General features: G+C 37.2%; 1 protein-coding gene across 13 annotated transcripts in view; it reads left to right on the top strand.

Moving 5' to 3' along the window:
• TCF4 (transcription factor 4) overlaps nucleotides 1–22,375 on the top strand; it is a 428,077-nt gene that overhangs the window by 363,670 nt on the left and 42,032 nt on the right. For all 13 annotated transcript variants that reach the window (XM_011949109.1, XM_011949128.1, XM_011949120.1 and 10 more), the window contains 3 exons: nucleotides 9,701–9,806; nucleotides 13,398–13,531; nucleotides 19,772–19,904. In XM_011949109.1, the coding sequence (XP_011804499.1) occupies nucleotides 9,701–9,806; nucleotides 13,398–13,531; nucleotides 19,772–19,904 (373 nt within the window). The remainder of the gene's footprint in view (nucleotides 1–9,700; nucleotides 9,807–13,397; nucleotides 13,532–19,771; nucleotides 19,905–22,375) is intronic.

The following is a 22,375-nucleotide window of genomic DNA, read 5'->3' as shown; positions in this document are numbered from 1 at the left end:
GGAAACAACTTAGTTAGGTGTTTAGAACATATTAGAGTTGTGGTGTGCTTAGCATCCACAGTCTTTTATCTGTGCCAACCCTGAGCCTGGTAATGAAGCCAACTCCCACATGAATAAGTAACATAAGAAGTGTAACCAGGAAGAAGTCAGGGTTTCACCTGGACCAAATTTTAAGCAATTAAGTGTTTCAAGCGATCTTTAGCCAGGTGTAACTTAATCAGTTTAAGGCACTCTCAGCTAGGGCCAAGGTACTCATAATGTTGGCAGTGGGCATTCCTCTGATACACCATGTTGAAAGTAATAGGAAACACAGAATGTCTGCTCAGTTATTGCCAAGAGCAAGAGAAATGCAGGTGTAAAAATAAAAAGAAGTGTTTGGAGCCAGAGGCTAGTACACATAGACAAGACTGTATTCATACTTCACTTTAATACTTCAGATAATAATCTGGTGGTTTTTAATCAGTTGAGTTTAGTGTGCTGGTATCTAGTCGTGGGTCTGGTTTCACCACTAAACCCTAGTGTAACTCTCAGCCAATTACTTCACCTCTCTCCATCTCTAGTAATGTTTTAATACCTGCTGCATCTGAGCTCAACTTCATGTCTGGAAGACAGACGAATGGTCCTGCTTCTTGCAGTAACACACAAGAACCTCCTTTGTGCTGCTCTGACTGAGATGACCTTGTGTTCTTCTCTATGGGCAAAACATTTCTAGGCTGCTGAATGGCCAGGCAGTATAGGGGACCTAGGACTCTACAAAGCGGGGTTGCGGTAGGAGTCCATGAGCACCATGGAGAGAATTCTTAGTTACCAGGAGATACTGTTGTAGTAGTTAAAAACTCAGACTCCAAAACAAGGCTACGTGGTTTTGAATCTCAGTTTTGCCAGTTTATTAGCTGCCTGACTTTAAGCAAGTTGCTTAACCTCTCTGTGCCTCAGATCCCTTAGCCATAAAATTGGGATGATAATGAAACAAAAGGGTTTGTATGTAAGCAAAATGAGTATATGTACAGTTTGACTGCAATAGAGCTGATGGGTGTAAACAAATATAAATAATGACTTCTTTTCTGAAAATGACTTATTTTCTGTTTTTCTCATTGGTGATTCCTGCATATGTCCCTGGGATGGCTGCAGGAATTCAGTAGGATAATGGGGAAAATAGCTTAAATCTCAAATGTTCTATAGCTATAACATCACTATGACGTCATAGCAGAGTGAGCCCACTCACATCTCTCCTGGCAGTTTTGCTGCCTCAGAGTTGGAATAATAACTCACTGAAAATACTTCCAAAATAATGAGCCACTCTGCAGATTTAATTTGTAATATTATTCTTTCTAATTATTAGTGGTTCTGTCTTAAATTCTTTTGTTTTAATTGAAGCAGTGTTTTTTTCCCCCTTGTAAATTTCTATACATGTCAAAGGCTACCGGCTCATTTTTATTTAGAGTTTGAAATTCAATTTGAAAAATATACCGCAGCCAGCTATATGAAAAACATAAGAGAATATTGTTGACTTTTGATTGAAGAGAAGAAATTACAAGGCAGAGCTGCCTAGCCACGAAGAACACCAGGGTTTCGTGCTTTGCACACAGAAGGCACATATTTAAATCGGCACAGCTCACTTTTTTTTTTTTTTTTTTTTTTACTGTGCCTTTGCTGAGCTTGCTGCAGGCTGAGTGCACTGGTAGAGAAATGCAGGGCTGTGTTCTGGCCATCCCTGCCTGCTCAGGCCTTTCCTGCTCCTTTGTGGATCGCCCAGGTCCCTGCTGCTTCCTGGTGCCGTCTCCTGGATCCTCTTGATATTTTTCCGTTCTGTAATTTGATTGACAGTTACAAACAAGGAAGGGGCTTGAAATTGTTACCGTTTTGCGACTTCCTAAAACGGGAAAGGAAATTTGGTGGATGAGAAGGGAAAAACACCTCTTGGCTGAAATTCACTTACAGGATTTAGCCTCAGGTTTAATATACTCATGAATGAATAATGACTCAGCTGATATTTAGAAGCTGAGAAAATTATATGATTTTTGTGATGGGGTGTATAGATATGGATGTATATTTGAAGTGATTTGTGTTGTAAATATAGTAAGATGCTCAGGGAATTTCTTCTTGGGGAAATATATATATTCTTTTTCGTAGGTATTTTGTGGTGCATCCTGGTAGAGGGGAGATGGGTCATTGCTCAGTTAGTAAAAATAAAATATGAAAATCATACATATAAATGGTACATTTTACACTTTTTGATAGTTGTGAAATACTCTTTTTTTCAGACTACCAATAAAGAGAATTTGAGGAGTAAAACTCTTCTTACCATGAATTATTTTGGGGCACTTAGAACTACTTGGTTAATTCTTTTAAATACTCCAACTGATTTAGATGGAGTAAAAGTGTCACAATTTTAACTGCTTATACTGGTGAAATGTTTCCATTTATAAGAAATACCCTCCTATTTGTCAACATACTTAAGTCATGTATGTGTTGTTTCTAAGCACATTTCCTGTTTATTTGATAATAGAAATCGCCCTTTAACCATCACTTGGACGTGAAGGAGGATTCTTCTTCCTCAGTTAGTAAATATTCCTTGACTTGATAATACTGAAAATATGGGAGGTGAATAAGCTTAAATCCTGTGGTTTGGTTTGGTTTTTGGTTGTTTGCAGTCTTGGACTGTTCACCCGCACTGTCCTGTGCCTTTGAGTATGATTAACTGCCATTACACAACTCTACTTCTTGCATTTCTTGACTAATCTTTCATGTCGTTTGACTGCCCATTGGAGTCTTTAAGTTAGCGACTTAGGAAAGATTTTAGGAAGGAGAATGCCAGGAAAACTGGCAGAGAAGTCAGGAACCTGGGCTCTGTCTAGGCCCTGGGGTAAGTCCTTTCACCTCTTCCTTTGACTCCTTTACAAAACGAGGTTGAACTCATTTGAGCTTTAAAAAGATGATGCCAAGAGGCAAGACAGAGGGCAGCAGATGTGAAAGTAACATGAAAGAGAAAGGAACGTCTGAAAAAAAGAAGCTAGGAAAAGATTTTGACTAATAGTACTAAAAACAAAGAAAGAATATGCAATAGAGAGACCCAATTATACTGATAATTACAATTATCAGTATTGTAAACACTACAGCAAAAGAAAAAGCTAAAAATATATTCAGCTTTTATTATCCATAAAAAGTGATCACACCATGTCTAACTGTAATTCCTTTGTCAAAAACACTAGAGGCTAGGTCTAAATTGCAGATTAAGAGTTTCTTCCTTTTACTTCTTGCATATCCAGAAACCTGGGGTCATAGATACTCTTCCATGGTGTGTTGTTTGGCACAACTTGCAAGTATTTTGGCAGATAGTTAGAAAAAAAGACTTTAAGAAATATGCAATAGTATGAAGGACTCTAAATATAATAAATAAAGCTAAGATCTCAGTATCCTGCCATTCATTACAGTCAACATTTATTGAACAGCAGTTACATGCCTAGCAGGGATACCTAGAACTTACCTCTCCCACTAGCACTCCAGAAGAGTTCCTGCTTTCCCAGCCTAAAAGAACAGCAAGTCTTACATGAGTTAGGCTTACTGTGATAGCTGTCCTGACAGCGAGTGGCAAACATGGCCCAGTGCCTTCCTCTTGGATGAACATGACTCTACACTGGGACTCCCCAGTACACCTTTTTGTGGTGATGGGAAAGTCCTGTGTTGGTGATGTTCAGTATGGTAAACCAGTGACTGCATGTGCTGTTGAGAACTTGAAATACGGCTACTGTGACTGAGGAACAAAACATTTAATTTTACTTAACTTTGGTTGAGTTTAATTCAAATAACTACGTATTACTAATGACTGCCAATTGGACAGCAGCTTTCTAGATCCATTGTTAAAAATAATTATAAGCAACGAGTACCTCTTACGAGATAGAATTAATAATCCTATTTATTGAGTGCCCATGACAGATTAGGAATTATGCTTGACATATATTATCCCTAATCCTCACAACTATGGTTCATTTGACAAATAAGATAACTGAGGTTCTGAGAGATAAATTGCTTTGTTATGTCCTTGCAAGGAATTGTGAGAGCTGGAATTCGAACCTAATCGGTCAGACTCCAGAGCTGGGTGATTTCTAGTTTCCTGCCAAATCTGTATATGTGCTGTCTGGAGGCTGTCTCTTCTGAGTACATCTTCTCCTTGTTTATGGGTTAGCTAGCAATGTCTTTATCTTGGTCACATAGGACAATTACAGGGTCCATCTTAACTCTTCTGAATATGGACGTATCACTGCACTGGACCCATTCATTTTTCTTACTGAGACCTATGTCCTTCAAAAAATATTAAGAGTTGAGGGTCCAACCCAGTTTCTTGAATAGTAAGCTAATCACCTACAAGTATATTTTCCCAGTAGATGCTGAGAGAAGCATCAAAGCGTATGGGTAGTTCTGTGGACATCAGTGGCACACAGTAAACTCTTGGCATTTGAGTGTTTAACTGTCGCAGTTGGGAATATTTGTGAACTCTCCCAAGGCCTGAGTTACTGATTGAGCCTAGCTAGTACTTTGGCGTCTGTGGCACAATTCTGCTTTGCTGTTTTCTGCTTTCCATGGAACATGCAGTAACTCTCTTGAAGGGTCTGAAAGCCTCAATTACAATGTTTCAGTGATTCTGAACTGATTTTTCTTTGGAAGTTATATATTCAGATGGTACTGGCAGAGTCACGAAGGGGTAGTAGCGTGGAGAAGTAGTAAAGGTCTACTGGACAATCCGCTGGCTACCACCCAACCACACAGGGTGATGTGATATGAAGCCGCTTTTCTTTATTCCCTCGGAGTTAAGGTTTCCCCTTCAGGAAGCAGCAGGTTACTTAACATGTACTTGATTTCACCATAACATGCATTATGACATTTTCTTTTCTTTTTTCTTTCTTTTTTTTTTTTTTTTTTTGAGATGGAATCTCGCCCCTTTGCCCAGGCTGGAGTGCAATGGCACGATCTCAGCTCTCTGCAACCTCCATCTCCCAGGTTCAAGCAATTCTCCTGCCTCAGTCTCCCGAGTAGCTGGGATTACAGGTGCCCGCCACCACACCTGGCTAATGTTTTTTTGTATCTTTAGTAGAGATGGGGTTTCACCATGTTGGCCAGGCTGGTCTCGAACTCCTGACCTCATGATCCGCCCACCTCAACCTCCCAAAATGCTGGGATTACACACGTAAGCCACCGCACCTGGCTGACATTTTGTTTTCTTAAAAGGTCATTGTCAGACCCCACAAGACTATTTCTATAAACTATGACCCAAGTATAGCCTCATGTTAGTAGCTTAAAATAGATTTTCTTTACCTTTTTTGCCCTTTAAAAGCGAGGAATTATTTTTTAATGGAAAGAACAGAGACTTTGATGATCAGTTCACATCCTTGCTTTACCCCTGGAAAAATGTGTAACCTGGAAAGATAGCTTAACATTCCTGAGTCACATTTGTCCAAATAATAAAAACAATGGCAACAAGACTTCAGTACTAATGTGTAATGTCTGATGTTTTTTGTGTGATTAATCTGTGCCAGGTTCCATTCCAGTTTCTTTACACACATTATACCATGTCATTCTCACAAGAACTTTGCATAGCAGGCATTGTTATTTCCACTTTACAGGCAGGAACCTGAAGACCAGAGTTAAAAGTAACTGGTCCAAAATTGCCTAGTTAATAAATGGTGGAACTCGCAGTCAGACCCAAGCTGGTTTGGGACAATACACTTGACCTTCTTATGATACGTCAGCCTTGTGAAATAGGAAAGATACTATTAATAATATCCGCCTTGTGTGATCATTTTGAAGGTTGGATATAATGTGTGTGGAACTCCTGCCACCAAAGTTGTTCCACAAGAGGCCCTAAACAAATGAGTAATCATTATTACTTTAAAATGTCCATAAGTGAAACTGATATGCCAAGACCAGTAAAAATGAGAGCCTCATAAGGAAAAGAGTAGGAGGCATACCTTTGTTTCACTTTGTTTGTTGGTTTCTGTGCTTGCTTGTTGTTCTTTTCTGTTAGGCACAGGTTTCATTTAGGAAAAATTAAATTATTATTTCTTTGATGAGTACAGAAAGAATAGTTGGAAACATTGAATGGAACAGCTAATGTACCATTGTAATACTTCTCAGATTACCAAAAAAAAAAAAAAAATTAAATCTGTAAAATGAAAACTTTTTTTACTTTTGTCAGTTCAAAGTTGTGTTAGCTAGAGAGTTTTGTTAAACTCAGGATTTCTATATGTATGATTGATAGAGAAGAGATAATGGTGCTAACTTTGCATATTAAATGTATTATGTTACTAGTTTTCCATGAAGCTTTTACTCAACAAATAATTTACTAAAAGGGCTGTGACCTATGAGTTTCACCAAGTCTTTCCATTTCCAGTTTTGACAACAAAAGTTTCACACTTCTTTAGTTACTCTTGTGGGAGAAATCAGAATGCCAGCGATCACCTTGATCTGAACATATTATTGGAGAAAAATTCAAGGATAGGTATTTGTTTCTCATTAGATTTTCCCCATATTTCATCATTGGGGTCACTCCAATATATGGTACTAGAATTTGGGAGTTTTATTTCATGTTAGATTGGACTCATTTTCTGGTGTTAGTCATTAAAAATAATTTCAACTCTTTGAAGAGATCTGGGATATTTGTTATTATTCTGTTGATTAAATGAAGCTATTTTATTTAACAATTGTGTTGTTAAACTTTCTATATACTTAGAATAATAATACCAAAAACTGAATGGATATGAGCTTTTCTTATTGAATTTAATGTCAATATCAAATACCTTATTGAAACCCATACTTTGAAAGCTTGATTGAGAAATTGGCAAAGAGTTAACTGAAGTAAAAATAATGAAGCAGTTCACTGGTCATCCAGGTTATGAAAGATTAAACCATTAGAGATCAACTGAACTGTGAACATTATGATCACGGTGTTTTCATAAATACCATCTATGTCTCTGCCACCATTCTAAATAAAAGTACCCTGTCAAACGGTGAAAAATAAGAGTAATGTTTCTTTGACCATTTCATTATTGAGTTTTCTTATATTTGAAATGTGGGAGGTTGAACTAAAATTCGTTGGTTCCCTTCTCTAAAAAGTTATAGTTATATGTGATATTTATTTATGTATATAAATAAAAATATAGAGCTCTTCCCTTGAAAATAACTTTTGAGATAAGAATGATAAAGTATCTAAATGGAAGATGAATAAAATTGTACCTGATTTGTAAATTATTATATAAAGAAAATGTATAAAATATGTAGAAATTGTCTATACAAAAAACTATAAACAGTGGTCCGTTGCCTATTAACAGAGAGTTTCATCTTATCTAAAAAGTCTTGAATTGGCTACAACAGCAGAATAATAGAAATTGCATAGTATAATATAACCTAAAAACATTTCAAGCCCATAGATACTCTTCTCCATGCAGCCAATATTTATGAACTTGGAGTAAGTGAACTACTCTTAGATATTTGAGCTTGATTATAATTCATAGTCAAGGTAGCCTCCTTGTAAATAACCAAAATTAACCAAAGATTTTTCCTTATCTTCCAAAAGCAATGCCAAGTAATTCTATCCAAATTGGAAAAAAAAAAAAAAATGAGGTGTCATCAAATGGTGTTGACATAATGATATATATGTTTAAGGATAATGTAATAGGATATGCAATTAAAAGTACAGTATATATGAAAAAAATTGATTTTACTTGTTTTAAAACATAAGGTGATTTAATAATGTGGGTCACAGATTCTTTTTAGTTTTATAATAAATATATTGATTTCTGAAATTTGGGGATATTCCATAGTACACTTAGCTTATGCTTATGTTAATACTGAGGCCAGATTGCTGTCAGCCTAATAGCATGTAGATATATTATAGTCACACTACAATCATTCTGTCAGTTTTCGATTTCCCCTTTTCCCGTGATGTTTCTTTCATCTTGTTAGCTTACTCTCAAGACCTTCTCTAAATACCTTTAGTAGTAATTCACAAACTGTTTGTTAGTTAATAGTTCTCAAGAAAATTCTGAGATTTGGTTGACAGAACTTAGATTGTTTGTTTGTTTTTGGATTCCTAGCCAAAGTTTTATTCTTTGTTTCTTAAAAATACTCAAAAAAAGTTTTTCTCCTTACTGTAAGTCCTCTGGAAATAGAAGCAAATCACCGTTTATACATTTAAAATGTGATGAAAATCACAAAATAAAGTCCAATGAAATATAGGGCTTATATCCATTAGTGCCTTAAGAAAAATCCCTGTTTTCTAAAGTGTGAGTGGGCTTTTCTGGTTTGTTTTTGTTTTTTTAAAGCTCCAGGACCTCCCAATTTTCAAGGGCACTTTGGGGCATGTGTAGCGTTTATTTGATGTATGGATGTAGATGCATATTTTCCCACATCTGTCTCTGTGGACCTATGCTTTGTGAAATCCTAAACCTTGTATTAATGCTTAGTTGATGATTCATGGTGTTCTGAGAGCAATTATATAATTTTTCTTGGGGTGTTTATTCGATGTGCACTGTAAAAAAAAATGAGAGTTATTTTTTGGTAACCCTGCACTTGCCTTTTTATTGATGAATTTATTTTCCTTTTACTGTGACCTGTGAATATCACTGTAGGCTCACTGCCAATTTTGTGAGCTGCTGCCTGCTTCAAAATGGAGGCAGGAAGGTATCCATTTTCATCAAGAGGATGACAGTGTTTCAGTCTTTCTGACCATCTGGAGAGAGGAACTTTGAGAGCAAAAGAAAATGGGGATTAAAAAAAATTATATTTAGCAGAAAAGGCAAGGGGGAAAACCAATTGAAGTTAAACTATACCTTATGAATTTGTGCTTTTCTAATATGCTGTCCTGTTTAAAGAAAACATAAACAAGAAAATACACAGGCTATTTTTATAAAGAATTGGTTTCCCAAGCCTCATGAGTATTAGTAAATGAATGTAAGTAAATTAGGTTTTTGGCACACTTTTTAAGTTTATTGTACACACAAATATAATAAGCACAAAAAAGGAGGGCTCCCTCCTCCCGCTTCCTTTGCACACACTGATTGTTGGTGGTCTTATGTAGATCCAGGCTTTTAATGGCCTTTTTCATGAATCTCTGCAAAAAGCTGACACTGTGGGAATTTAATATTCTAAGATATATTTATCATTTTCTGTGGTTTGAATAGTTCATTTGTGTTCTCTGTCTTTCCCTCTGTCTCTCTCTCTCTCTCTCTCTCTCTCTGTCTGCTCCCCCCTCCCTTGCCTACCTCCTCTCTGTAAAAGTGAAAATTTTAATTGAAAGGTAGAGTTTTTACTCTACCATTTGAAGAGGTTTGATGCATGTCTTTCTGTTTTTACCTTTTTTACATGCTTATGGGCCATCTGTGTTTAGAAGAAAAAGAAAGAAGTGCTTAGACTCACAGAATTACCCTATGGGCATTATACAGCGTATTTACAGCTAGACATGGTTTACATCGACTGGAATATAACACACCTGGTTATTTTCTATTCACACAAATACACTGAGCTTTTGTTTTGTTTTGTTTTTATTTTAGCGTGTTCAGAAAGGGCACTGTTTCTAGGGTTTGTTCAGATTTAAACTGGAAAGGGTAGAAATGTAGCACTTTCTGCCTACTTCTTATAAAAGAGTGGAGCTTGAGATGCTTTGCTCAATGCAAAAAGCAAAACTCAGTTGGTTCTTTCTCCGCAGGTCTATGCTCCATCAGCAAGCACTGCCGACTACAATAGGGACTCACCAGGCTATCCTTCCTCCAAACCAGCAACCAGCACTTTCCCTAGCTCCTTCTTCATGCAAGGTAAGATGCTGCTGCTTCTGAGGGAAAGGCCACAGGGTAGCATTTTCCTGGGTCACTTAATGTCACAGATAGGGCAAAAGAAGTGGAATAGTAGACACGTGTAGAATTTTTGAAGTCATACTCTTCTTTCCTTAAAAATTGATTATTAATCAAAACTGTACTAGGCCTTTCTTTACAATTAAACCCCTTTGAGCAGTAATGGGTTAAGATTAGATTGATCTGCTTCACTTAGAGCCGATGCTCCTGCTGGTCTTCCACACATTACCAACCATTTCACCATATTCACCATCCCCAAGACGATGTATAGCTGTTAGTTTAGAAGTGGTTCATCTCCATGTATGTTTAGAACATCCTGGATTTAGCCAGCTGGGAGCAAGTTGGCCTAATGTATAACCTTATGTAAAATTTTCATCCACTTACTAATTCGTAGGTAAGAACAAGGCTCCAAGATGAAGTAACCTACCACAGACTGGAATATTACATGGTGAAAGTTCTGTCCCAACATAGTAACTGGTTTAGGATAAAAGACCCAACTTTGGGGGAGAAGACAAATATAGAAAATACGGAATTGTCCAGTATGTTTAAATACATGGATGCGTGTCCCTACCCTGAGCTTTTAGTCTTGCCACGGATAGCGTATACCTTTCTGCTGCTCAAAAAAGACCAAGATGTGACCGAGTGCAGTGGCTCATGCCTGTAATCCCAACACTTTGGGAGGCCAAGGCGGGTAGATCACAAGAGGTCAGGAGTTCGAGACCAGCCTGGGCAACAGAGTGAGATTCCGTCTCAAAAAATAAATAAATAAATAAATAAATAAATAATTTTTTTAAAAGACCAAGATGTTTGAAATGACAGCAGCTACTTCAAGAATGAACCACTTGGAGGATGCTCCTAAGGACTCCATCGTGATATGTGTGTGGCACTTATTTCTAATGTAATTATCTTGTTACCAAGTTAATGCCCTGAATTTAGATGAGGAATTTACCAAGAACCCCTGTGTGCAAAAATTTAACTCTTTTTGCCCAGGTATGAAAACCTTATTTGTATAAGCCTTGTCTACGGGCCATGGGTTTTCTTTCTTTATGCACCTCTAGGAAGGGTCGTGTCACAGGAAGGGGAGCACATTTGGGGCAGAGAGTACCAGGGAAGCAGCCTGATTATAGTGGACACACTCAAAGTCATTCTCATTAAAAGATACTAATCTTCCTTCCCTTCAGTGTGTTAGCTCTTTTAGTTTGTTAGTTCACATGTGAAATTCCACGGAAATTTATAAAATTGGGTGGAATGGCTCTCTTAGGAATAGAGAGAATTTGTTCCACACATAATAGAGCTCATGTGTCAGAAGTCCTTTATCTTTGTGACCCATTCTAGGTGTAACTCTCAAAGGGACACAGCAGGCTATGTCACCTGGGTGCGTTTTGTGCCATGACGAAAAGCTTATCACCTTCAGCTGTAAACAGTAGCTACCTCAGCTTCAGTCCCCTCTTTTGTGAGCAGTGGGAGATATTGTCCTACAGGTGTTTACAGAGATTGGCAGCTCAAGGATCCATTATACAAAACAGATTTCGATTGAAAAAATTGGTGGAAGAATACATTTCTTCTATCTGCCCAGGAAAGTGACTTTCTCAAAGGGTGCACATTGCTGGGTAGGCCAGGTAGATTAAATCAGTAGGCTCCTTTCCCTAGCAGACCACCCAAAATATGGGGAACAAATTTGTTTCTCTGCATATGCACACCCGAAAAGCAAACAAAAAAAAAATTGAGTTGACATTTATGATGAGCACAATTAATTTGCACACGTCTAATTCTATTCTTTCAAAACAACATTATACCAAGATCATGGGATGTGATAAATATTAATTTACTGTGAAAAGCATAATTTATGTAAAATATGTATTTTTATAAGTCTGCATCAAGCAGAGTATTCTGTGTTAACAGTCCTAAATGCATTGCCACCCAGTGTATCACATTGTCAGGAGACTTTTGTTCAGTGATATATGTTTCCAATTTATTTGTCATATGTGCCATCTATTTAGAATGTTAGTGGTCTTGAACTTCATATTTGAATTTAAGGTGATATTTAAACCTTCATAATCTAAGGACAAAAGTTCAAGTGAATGATAACTTTTTAAAAATCCTGTGTTTTCACATCGTGGCCACAGAAGCAGTTGCATCACGGTCCTGTCCCATATCAGCTTCCCTTCAGTAGAGGGGTACTTGGTGCCCTGAGAATTCAATACTTGAAGGAATATGCAATTAAGGTGAAAGATACTCAGAAACTGTCTGGGGCATATTGTAAACTCACTACTGTGGCCTCTTATTTTTAACTTCTATTTCCATCTTCTAGTTAAAACTCTGAAGTTGTCAAAATCACAGACATGATTTTGCTTGCATGGTTCTTAAAGAGAGGAATCTACAAACTGTACCCCCCAATCTGAAATGAGTCCAGTTCCAAAATTCTAACTTCTGGATTTAAGAACTCAGTGAAAAAGAGCTTCATGAAATACAGTGTCAGATTTAACTTCTCTATCTCCTAACTTTTTAATAGGCCTTTATTAAATAAAATGTTATAATAAAAATAATCTTCTTTTCAAGGAAGCAATATCTGCTATACATTTAACAGCCATCTGATGGCCTGGTATATACCTAGTAGTCAATACTTTTTGTTAAAGTATTGAAAAAAAGAAAAAAATGAATGAATTTAGCAGTAATGTAGATCTTTTCCCTTAAGCTTGGGAAACCAAACCTAAACAATAGCAATTATTAATAATAACCTGTAGGCCAACAGGCCCAGAGAATGAAAAAATCTGTAGGGATGTTTTTAATAATGGTGTTAACAAAAGGTTAACCTCATATTGAAAGATATTTTATATAATTTTAAACCTCTATAATTCATAAATCATTTTATAAAATCCAGAGGCTCTCAAAATTATCTGTAATATAATAGCCACCTAGTGCATGTGTGCACCCTTTGGATTGCTACTGAAGTTTAATATAGCTATATACCTATACACCAAAAAATACAAATAAAATATCCTAAGAACTATATATTTGAGATTCATCTCTATATGCCATAATATAATTAAAATTCCAACTTTAATTCTATTGCGTATGTTAAAAGTGAAATTAAACATTTTCAACCTAAGATTTTTTAAATTTAATACTTCTTTATATGCTTTTAAAACTTGTCAACTTTGTAATTTCTCAAATACTTTTCACCCCAAAGTTTAGGAGCAATTTAACTTTTTAGTTGGTTTTCATAGAAAAAAGGGTTAGAAGACTTCTAAGAAATGTTTCCTTTAGCAGTAATTACCTTGCTGACTTGACATAATTCATGGTAGAAGTATGCTCTGTTGTTCATTTACAGTTGAATTTTTACGAAGAACACTTTGACTTTGTTAAGTGTTTATATTTGTTTGACAATATAGAGCCACTTGGGAAGAAATGATGACTGTCTTCTGATGTAATCAGCTAACAAACACAAAGATGAATAACACAACAGGCAGTCATTTTCAAGTATATGAAGAAACCCTATTCTATAAGGCAAGGCTGAATGCCTCAGAAAGTCATGGTTCTCTTTGTCCTTTACAGATGGCCATCACAGCAGTGACCCTTGGAGCTCCTCCAGTGGGATGAATCAGCCTGGCTATGCAGGAATGTTGGGCAACTCTTCTCATATTCCACAGTCCAGCAGCTACTGTAGCCTGCATCCACATGAACGTTTGGTAAGGCAGACATACACAATAATGGGAATATCACAGCTAGTTTATTATTCCTCATCCTGTGTCTTTCCACGCATGTACACAAGGACTCTGCAAATAAGTGCAAAAATGGCACACACCCATTGTTCTTAAGTTGTATTCTTTCTGTGATCAAAGACATAACAGGATCAGATCACCTTTGTAAATCTTTCCAGATTCTCTCTGGCATTGTTCTTTTGTTTATTGTGTTTTGCTCTGTGCCTTCTTTATCACAATGTCAGCTTCCTTGAGTACATAAATAGATACTTATTTAAGTTACAGAATCTTAACATGGTGGTTCCTGGTCATTTTTTGCTATCTGTGGTTTCAAAGGATGTACTGCAGAGGGCAGAGTGATGGTCAGTAGGTTATATGCATCACCCAGGAGCATTTAATTTCCCCTTGACTGGCTTATGTCAGCTTTGGCCTGTTGTGATGTATCCAAAAGAAGGAGTTTATATTTTCTGTAGACTTCCATCAGTAAGAGAAACCATGAGGTTTCTACATAGATCAGATTCCCATTTTTCAGTATTTTAATTCCCATCCTAGCCTGCCACTCATACTGTGTTTTGCCTCACTCCAGGTGAAAACTGCTGGGCTCTAGAATGTTAAGTCTTTCATTACTAAACGTTTGCACTCTGTCCATCACCTGCCTTCATCTATTATAGTATGTCTCTTTATCCTGAAGAAAACATCTCAACTGACTTTCTTCTAGCCTTAAATATCACCACAGCCCAGAATCCACTGTTGAACTTAAGTCTGTCATTAAAGGGAGGAAAGAGCCTAGATCTTGAGTGAGATTTGGGATGCAGATAAGATGAAATTTGAATCCCTTGCGCAAGAACATAGCTTAATATGTGAACCTCAAATCCTACAAATGTGAAAGCGTATGGGAAATCCAGTGATCCTAGGTGATACTTACGCCACTACTCTTCATCTTGCATTTGTCCCTTTTTCTTCTTCTCATATCCACACGTAGGTTTCTGTCTCTGTTCTGATAAAGGAAGTCATTCTGGATTCCTGTGGTCTTTGCTCTCTTTTGCTTAACCAGTACATATAAGAAACAGGATCTGATATCCTACTCCAATAATCAAAAAAATTCCAGAAGTTAAGATTTCTGATATCCTTGAAAATCCATATTTAGTTGTTCCTAGTGGTGGAGATGCCTTAGTAGTCAATTAGCCTGTACATTCCTGAGAGGCAAACAATGGAAATGGAATGGGCCTTTTTGTATCATCTCCCAAGACTGAATGTGTAAATCACAAACTATCTTACATTTCAGCACATTTCCAGTAAATAGCAGATGACTTGTTTTCAAATTTTCTCTTCACCCACCTCCTATTTGGAGATATTAGAGTGAAAGCTTAGAGAAATATCAACTGTATCAACTATTATTATGCTAGAATTCGTCTTGGCTAAAATTTTCATTTCTCCACCATCATTTTCCACTTCTCTGGGAACTCATCGTCAAAACTATATGTGTCCTATGAGCAAGGAAAGTTTTGATTACAAATAAAAGTTTTAGGCACTATACCAGCATGTTGGAATTTCAGTTCTTTTAAGAGTTGCCCATTTGACGTTAATTTTTCTTCCCTTCTGTGTTTCTTTCTTTTCCTGTCATGCTCGAGAGTTTTGAGTTAGGCAATTTGATTTTATCCTAGTCCAGTTCACTGCTTGGGAAGCAGCTTTCAAATGTGCTTCCATGCACAAAGAGTGTAATTTCAAAATGGAAACCAACTATATTCCTTTTAGAAAAAGTCTTACAGAACCAAAACAATATTATCAACCAGAGAGAAAATAGCATTTTGAAGTAGTAACCCGGTAGGCTATATCAGAAGCTATATTTGCAATGCCATTTACCTATCACAAAACACAGGATTTTCATTTTTCATCTGATCAGTTAACAGATTTCAGAGAATAGAATTTTTGTTTTAAAGGGGACATGAATAAGCTATCTTGTAATGTATACTAATGAATTTTCCCACTGTTAGTGAAACTATTGAATTATTGTATCTAGTTATTATTGTACTTGCAGTATTTAACCATCTGAAAATCTTTTACTGAAGTGGCTTAGAAGAATCTGACACTGAGAATACTTTGAATATACAGTAGCAGTTGGTGTCCTTTCAGTTCTGAGAAAATAATGGTAGTTCCTTATAATTTTATTCTTAGCATCTGGCTAGCCCCATACTAAACAAAGGGATAGTTTAAGAAAAAGCTAAGTGCTGTTCCTGGATTATTTGGGGGATAATTTGGCCAAGTTGATATTCTCTCTAAAGATAAAACATTTTAAAAACATCATTGCCTTCATCACTTTATGCCATGTTATAACAGAATGTGTAATTATAAAGCTTCAGATCCACATACTTCAGTAGCAACTGTCGAGTTACTGATGTTTAATCTTTAAATCCCCTTTACAGTTTTAGCCTGTCCAACAGAATCCCACAGCTAATCATTACTGTGTTACAGATACCCACACAAAATCACTCAGATGAATGGAGTTTGCGGTTAAGCTTTGGAATGGGTTGTTGTAGATGATTTTACGTTTGGAATGACTTGGCAGGGTTCTTTTTAAGAACAGGATAGAGTCCTCACTGTCTGGCATGATTTAGGCATGGTCTTTGCACTACAGGGCGAAACAGTCCTAGGAATCTGGAACGTTCCTTTAAAGGAAGTTCTGTTGTCTTGTATTTTTTTGTAACATAAACCCTTACTTCAGTAATTCTCAACTGATGGCAGTTTTTCCCTTTGGGGAACGTTTGGCAATGTCTGAGGACATTTTCATTGTTACAACTAGAGACTAGATGCTACTGGAATCCAGTGCATAGAGGCTAGGGGTGCTGGTAAACATGACGTCATATACGGGAGAGCTTCCACAGCAAAGAATTACGTGGCACAAAAGATCAGTTGCGAAATCCTGCCCAAACCCAAAGCATGATTTTATTCTTATTTATGTGCACCAGTTATTATATTTTTCTAATCTTTGAATTATCAACCAGTATATCATTAATGGAAACATTTCCAACAGTTACTTTGTTAATAGACACAAAATACACTACTCTTGGGCACCACAAGTTAAAATGAACGAATAGTAGGCATGTAAAGCCTCACACTTTGTCACAGTCCTCATGTCCTTTGTAGCAAGCAGGAAAGACAGTAATAGCTGGATTGAGAGACTAAGAGGACCTCTTATAGTTGATCCCTAAATCCTCTAAAAGAGACATTATTCTCTGGTGTATTTATTACATCTCTGAATGACAGTAGTTTTCAAGATAGTTTTTAATGTAAAATAATCTAGTTATAAATCTCATTAGTTTATTTCAGCATCTACTTTTCTATGAATCTATAAAAATAACTGATTTACATGGATTCCATTGGTTTCCATCTTTATAATCTATGGGGATTAATTTTTCCTTTTATTCTGTGAACTCAGCATTAACCCTTCATCAAATCCCAAATTACTGCCCATTTTACATAAAGTTAAAAGGGCCCAAAGATTCTCACCAATGTGATTATCTGTTTTGTTTTGTTTCATCTTCTGATTATTATAGTTAGTTAAATATTTATAATTCTTTTCTTCTTTTTTTGATTTTTGTACATTTCGGACTGATTTGTAGTTAGTCTGTTCTTCAGAAATTCCACATGGAATAGGACTGTGTAGAAGTGAAGTTAAACTTAGTCATCTCTTTTTTGTTGTTGTTGTTGTTGTTGTTTGAGATGGAGTCTTGCTCTGTCGCCCAGGCTGGAGTGCAGTGGCACAATCTCGGCTCACTGCAAACTCCGCCTTCCAGGTTCACGCCATTCTCCTGCCTCAGCCTCCCGAGTAGTTAGGACTACAGGTGCCCGCCACCGAGCCTAGCTAATTTTTTGTATTTTTGGTAGAGACGGGGTTTCACCGTGGTCTTGATCTCCTGACCTCGTGATCCGCCTGCCTCGGCCTCCCAAATTGCTGAGATTACAGGCGTGAGCCACCACGCCCGGCCCGTCATCTGTTTTTTTTGTTCTTTTTTCCACATTCTGTTTCTTTTCCTCCATTTTTTTATAGTGTTTACCTCTGTAGCAGAAATAGCTGTATCCCTGCTAAGCTTTCAGATTAGCTGTACTATGGAATGGGCCCACTATATTTTTCATTGGAGAAAATTCCATGGACTACCTTGGGCATTCATTAAATGGCAAGTAGAAATGAGTTTAACAGGTAGCCTAAGGAATTTTGGGGTCAAGGAAAGAAAGAGATCCATGGAATTTAAAAATTTGAAAGGCATTCTCAGGAACTTGGAAAGATGTAAAGGCATCATCTCAACTTTTTTACTGACGTCCTTTAAGTTGGGCTGTTTTTGTTTTCCAGAGGTAATATTTTCAAAAACATTCATGCATCATTGAAAATCCTACCTCTAATACATAGATTCATTTCCTTACACTAGTTGGCTCTCAAATAAGTTATACTTCAATCCACTGTTTATTAAATTCTAACTGTTAACCAATTGTTCATTGAGCATATGGTATAATTATGTGTTCAGTAGTTAGCCGCAGGTTGTGGGATGCAGAACTATAAGCTCTATGCCTTTAAATAGTTTACAATATAGGTGAAAATACATTAGAAAGAGCAAGAAATGAAAAGCAAAATATAATTAAGTGTTAAAGAGCATAGTGCAGAATGTAAGTGCCTTAGGGACCCAGAGAGAAGAGATGGTGGAAGAGTTGGAGGTAGTTAGGGACTTTTCAAGAAAGAGGTAGAATTCAAGATGGATCAAGAGTAAATAGGGCAACACTCAAGAGACTATCATTTCCTTCCTCGTGAGCAAATGCTTGGGTTTTAAATACTCGTGACTATCAGCATCATATTCAATCTCTAATTTTGAAATAGACAATTTTAAGAGCATTTCCAATAATGATATAATAAAGACTCATAGTCCATTAATATATTGCATATGAAGAAAAAGTGTATTTTAGCTTTAATACTTTACATAACACATTCAGATGCCTATGAGAATAACTTTTGAAGCTGCTTTTTATCAAAATAGCTCAGCACGTTTTTGTAAATTACTGTGTCCATTTTAGTGATCTGTTCATTCCCAAGCAGATGGGTGGATTGCAACTAATTTGCCACCTTACAGGCACTGTGGCATACCCAGGAAAGGCAGCTTATTTGGAAAACTAATGTAATAATTAAGCTCAAAGCAGAGTCTTAAACCAAATGATTCTGTAAAGATGTTGTTCTTTCGGCCGGGCGCGGTGGCTCAAGCCTGTAATCCCAGCACTTTCGGAGGCCGAGACGGGCGGATCACAAGGTCAGGAGATCGAGACCATCCTGGCTAACACGGTGAAACCCCGTCTCTACTAAAAAATACAAAAAACTAGCCGGGCGAGGTGGCGGGCGCCTGTAGTCCCAGCTGCTTGGGAGGCTGAGGCAGGAGAATGGCGTAAACCCGGGAGGCAGAGCTTGCAGTGAGCTGAGATCCGGCCACTGCACTCCAGCCCAGGATACAGAGCGAGACTCCGTCTCAAAAAAAAAAAAAAAAAAGATGTTCTCTCATTGCCAGCTATATGAGGATTGCTTGTAGGTGGGGCATGTAAAGAAAGGACTCAAACCAAAATAAGTCATGTGGTCCTAATTTAATTCAGTATAGTCAATGATTACATATTGATGAGTAAGAGAGATATTTAACCATTAGTGCTTTTTAAATTTTTTATTTACTACATTTTATTGTTGCTGGGATTCAAAAAAAAATAATTTAATTTGGGAAGAAGAAGACTGGAAACTGGTTAGTCTTTGACATTTAGTTTCAAGAAGGTCAGGGTGAAATGTAATATAAGCCCTGTGGATCATAATGTTGTTTTATTCATTATATAGTGGAATCTTTACCACTTGATCAGCAGGCCACATAAAAAAATTAATAGTAGAGTGGTCTTTTATGCTGCTGAAACCCTGGAGATGATTTTAAACAGTAATCTGCAGATTTCAAGATAGTGATCATTTCTCAATGCCCCTCATTGCCATTATATTCCTCCACAGTTGATGCAAACCCAAGCTAACTATGTTTCTGTATAACTTACTATTTGAAAAATGAAAGCTGTCAGATCTAAGCAAGATATATTCTTGGCTATTTTGAAATTCTAAAAGCTGTCTCCATTGTAAAATAGAGAGTTGTGAGAAAAGTATTTGAAAATAACTCACTGAATACCTTATGATTAAATATGGCCACCTTTTTCTGCTTCTTGCTATAGAGCTATCCATCACACTCCTCAGCAGACATCAATTCCAGTCTTCCTCCGATGTCCACTTTCCATCGTAGTGGCACAAACCATTACAGCACCTCTTCCTGTACGCCTCCTGCCAACGGGACAGACAGTATAATGGGTGAGTCACAGAAATGCCAATTCTGATACCGACAATCGGTGTCAGGGTTTAATCATCAAGGACCTCTTTTTCCCTTTCATAACTGAATAGCAATTAGGCAATAAATATTAGTCACATAACAGAATGAACACACAAATGAACCAATCAGAAGTAAAATCACTGGCTTGAGCACAACCATATTTTTGGTCACAAAACACTGAAATTTAACTACGTTCTCCGTCGCAAGTCATTAGATTGAACAAGGATTCAAACAGACCAAAACTATCTTGTTCTTCACATTCAAAAAGAGTGAACAAAGTCATAAGACGAGCCTAGTGAGACTAGGAGCTACAAAGCAGAATAACTCTTAATGGTAGTTATCAACCACTTCCCAAAAATCCAGTCATTGTGCTAGGCTTTTATCCATGGTGTGCCATGTCTTCCGAGGACTGGTTAATGTGAAATTCTCAGGTGACTGATAATAACTCCATGAGGTTAATCTTCTGGAGAATGTGACACTGTGGAGTCCCTCAGAGGGGAAGAAGTATTTGTTCACTTATGAGAGAGGAGATGCCTGGGCATCAGTTGGCCAGAAATTATTTGTTGCTGCTTTTAATGAATTAATTTATTTAGTTTTACCAAGGACATTTACCAATAGGTTAAGATTCAAGAAGAATGCTGCCCCCATGAACTGAGCCATCATACTCTCATTTATCGTGATGTTCACTGTGGTCTTTTCCATAGGACAGGTGGTTCCCCAATCAGCATTCCCACTTTGAGGAACGAACTGGACTGGATGTCCAGCTGCCCCTGGAGGGTAGAGGTGGAGTTGGTGGGGAGATAGCTGCCTGCTTCTGAACCAGCTTTGACACCTTGTTGTTCAGATGAGCAGCAAGCTTAGTACACCAGGGTCTTATTAAAACCTCAGACTTCTCAGGTGGTCACTTTCTGTGGTTCTAGCTCAAACTAACTCCTTTCTTGGCCTGAATGTCACTCTTAGAGGGTCAATGGGGAGAATACTCAGTGTATGTCTTTGAGAGAGGATTGCGCAACAGAATAATACTGCTGTTGAGTCCTCTTAGCTCTTTGTACTTGTTTTCTTTAGAGAGTGTGTAGAATTTGGGGAAGTGCCGTGAATCACTTATGTAGGAACGTTTTTCATGAAGGAGGAGAGAGGTGTTTTGAAACGTTGGAAATATAATTTCTGCCTCAATAATGCCCTCCCTGCTTATTCAGTAATATATTTCACACTTGAGATGAGCCATCTCGAAACCTCTCCACTCCACTATCGTGTCTAAGAAGCAAGTTGAGGAGAGAGTTTCCATTTTTTTTAACTTTTCCTAACCAAGCTTCTACAAATATGTTGCATCAGTTTGACCTTGGAGAGCTACAGACAGAGGTCACATGGGGAAGTTTGTTAGCTATCAATGCAGTTTTGGCAGATTTGAAAAACAAGAAGAAAGAAAGCAGTGCAGAACTGAAAGAGTGAGAAAAGCATATTTCACTTCAGTGTGGTTTGACAAATGGAAAGCCCCTTTCTGCAGTCATGAGGTCTGGTTATGAAGAAGGATGACCGGTCATTCATCCTTTTACATGACAGATTTCCTGTCTACTTGTGGTTTGAGTAATTTTCTTTTTTAGGAAGGTATGAAGGTGGAGCAGAACCTTGAGTTGAGGAAAACATATTTAGGCGCTGTTTGAAAAAAAGTTTTTCTGATTGATTTGCAAAACAGTCCTCTTGAGAGAGAGGCACTATGACTTGGAAAGGACGTATCAGGAAATGGGGTGGTTATCTCCATGAGCTGTAGACAGCTTAGTCACAACTCTCAGTGGGAATGAGTTTTGCTTGGTTTTAGCTGGTCATTGTCATTAGTTTGTGGATGAACAGGAGAATCCATTTGTTGATCTAGCCAGAGTGGAGCAGTAGGTGACTTCTATATGCTGAGAATAGACTTAACTTGTTAAAAACCATAGGGCCTTATTTAAGGGTCTTGACAATAATAAAAGCGCTATAATTTAAAAACAAAAGTATGAGATTTTTAGAACTCAGGAAAGGGCTTTCTAGAAATTTATTTCATACATTATTTTACAATAATGGATGTACTTGTCAAAATCCACCAGCAGAATGATAAAAAGATGCATAATCTTTCAGGAAATAGGTAGACATGGTAATTCAGCGTTTTGGAGGAGCAAACCTTTATTGTTATGCATAAATACAGATATTACTTTAAGGTTACTTTAAGGGAGAACATTCGAGAATGCTTTTCTTTAAAATAATATTTTCACCAATTGCGTACATGAAAATGCAGAGGAAAATTTAAGCATAATAAGCCGTAGTATTGCGTGATGTCTGAGTGGCCCATGTTTTTTCACATTTAAGTTCTCTTAGGCTTTGATTTGATTTTTCGAGTGTGGTAGAAGTCAGTGATGGCAGTGTGTCTGTATAACAAGAAGAGAAGCTTTCTCTTCTGATGTTAGTGATACTTCCCTAA

Source organism: Colobus angolensis, unplaced genomic scaffold (genome assembly GCF_000951035.1).
Source record: "Colobus angolensis palliatus isolate OR3802 unplaced genomic scaffold, Cang.pa_1.0 Scaffold108, whole genome shotgun sequence".
In the NCBI taxonomy this organism is placed as follows: domain Eukaryota; kingdom Metazoa; phylum Chordata; class Mammalia; order Primates; family Cercopithecidae; genus Colobus; species Colobus angolensis.
Note: the sequence above shows the minus strand (reverse complement) of the source record. Positions and strands in the feature narration are given on the sequence as shown.